The 2,054-nt window shown below is 46.8% G+C and overlaps 1 protein-coding gene across 1 annotated transcript; it reads right to left on the bottom strand.

Annotated features, from left to right (window-relative positions):
- Positions 1-266: 266 nt before the first annotated feature.
- LOC121599501 lies at positions 267-2,054 on the bottom strand. The gene is made up of 2 exons (XM_041927350.1): positions 1,807-2,054; positions 267-1,746 (listed from the first exon to the last, which is right to left on the bottom strand). Exons 1-2 carry the CDS (start codon positions 2,020-2,022, stop codon positions 1,138-1,140), a joined length of 825 nt encoding a protein of 274 aa, XP_041783284.1. The 5' UTR covers positions 2,023-2,054; the 3' UTR covers positions 267-1,137.

Below are 2,054 nucleotides of genomic sequence, written 5' to 3'. Positions count from 1 at the left end.
TTTGCCATGCATTATAGTGTTTTTTGTTACGAAAATATGCTCTTGTAACCGCTTTTTTAAATATCCTCCTCATAACGCAATGTCACCTTTGTATTGAACTGTCATTTCTCAACAGCACGGATAAACGGAGAGCCGGATAAAAAGTACCCGGATAAACGGTGCTCCACTGTATCTTAATCGTCTTATAAACATGCAGTTCTAAAAGCTCATAATTAAAATGTCTGCTATTTAAATTAACTTTGTTCTTTATTATCCCCGCTGAAATACAGGGTTTCGAAGTCACTTTCGAATGTAAACATTGCTTTTCACCGCGTGCATGAAGCACTATTGTGCTATTCCACATCACGCTGATATTTCATTTTCATCATAATGCTTTTTAATTTGACCTGGAAGAAGTGATATTGTCTATACACCTTACAAACTGATAATTACAATGTATGGTGTAACTTTTAAGGTGGCGAAAAAAAAGGATCTTGATGTTTGGACACAAGGTTTATAACAAGTCATTCTACAATGTGTAGTACTAGGGAAAACGCGAAGGTATAAATATCTATATATTTCACAGTGTAAAAGACATACGTTAGCTTTTTTTTATAATTTTTGATGTTATATTTTTGCCATAAATTCCTGCATTAAAATCTAAAAATAACAAAAATGATTTTCATCCCGGTCTATTTTCACTGTGCATTGGTTCTCCATTTATCAATCCATAATCCTTTGAGTAGATGCTACATGGATAACGCATAACGCAAATTTATCGCACCGGGATATGCTTCCTTTCGTTCGAATTATTGTCAATCCATGCAGCACATCATCGACAGGCAGCTATTGAAAATCGGTACATTTTCTTTTATTATAATCCTTTAAGAGTACATCCGGGTTGACTTGTGGCAAAGTGCATCGTGTTTTCTTTTGCAGTTGCTGTTGGTGCACTTTTCTGCTATTGTGCAGAGCTTCTCGGAACTCGTAAGCAGATGGAATCCGATTTAGATACCGAACAGAAAGCAGTGCTGCATGCTGAATGGATCGATCCGGAACCGGTCTTCAGTCGTATCGTTTCACACAGACACGCCATGGCACATGTGGATGTTGAATACTGGCTTTTATCAATGCTGTCACCTTCCATTCACCCCCACCTCACCGCCTGCCCGCCGATCGATGGGACTGGCGGGATCGTTTCTCGTCCTGTGCCTGCTTGGCCCTGCTCGGGCCTATCTTGAGCCACTGTTCACACTTCTTGCGCGACACTTCCAACCGGTGCCAGGGCATCCGCTCGCGCAGCAACCACTCGAACCGCTCGTCCTCGTACAGATCGTACTGGCCCTCGGTGATGGGGAACCCGTTCGGCTCGGACACGGCATCGAGCATCCGCCACACCCCGGACAGGGAGTCACGTTCGGCCGGCTCGAGGGCGTCCTTTGGTGCAGCTGGCGGCGGCGCCTTGCGTACCCGCCGTTGCTTGCGGCGATGCTGATCGCGCTGCCGCTTCCTCTCGTCCAGATGGTACTTCAGGTCACATTTGAGCAGCATCTCGTCGATGAAGCTCTGAAAGGGTGGGCTGAAGCCACCGGCATCCTCAAACGGCATCTCGGCGCTGAAGGGCAGGTCTGGCTCACTGTCCGGGGGTAGCATTGGTTCCTCTTGCTCGTGGTCAATTTCTGCGACAAGCTGATCGTAAACCTCCCGGAACTCGGAGGTGAACTGATTCAGCAGCATCATATCGTCGCCTTCATCCTTCCCCACTGGCTAGAGTAGACCGCAAGTAATTAGATTGTAAAGATGCTTACAGGAACTGATTACGCTTACCTTTTTGCGCTGATCCAGCAGGATGTAGGAATCGTCCAGGTCGGAAAATGGTTCCGATAGGGCACTGTCTGTAGCATCGCAACCGTTATCACGGCGGGAACCGATCCCGGGCAGCTCCATCACCGAAAGAGGCCTTAGTATGTAAAGAATGCTGTCGGAAAATGCCTGCCGGACCTCGGGATCTTCACTCGAACCGGTTGCTTCGTACGCGTCCATACTGGTGGCACGCTGGAACGAAAGCCCGTGTG

The sequence above is a fragment of the Anopheles merus genome, chromosome 3L, assembly GCF_017562075.2.
Source record: "Anopheles merus strain MAF chromosome 3L, AmerM5.1, whole genome shotgun sequence".
Taxonomy (NCBI): domain Eukaryota; kingdom Metazoa; phylum Arthropoda; class Insecta; order Diptera; family Culicidae; genus Anopheles; species Anopheles merus.
Note: the sequence above shows the minus strand (reverse complement) of the source record. Positions and strands in the feature narration are given on the sequence as shown.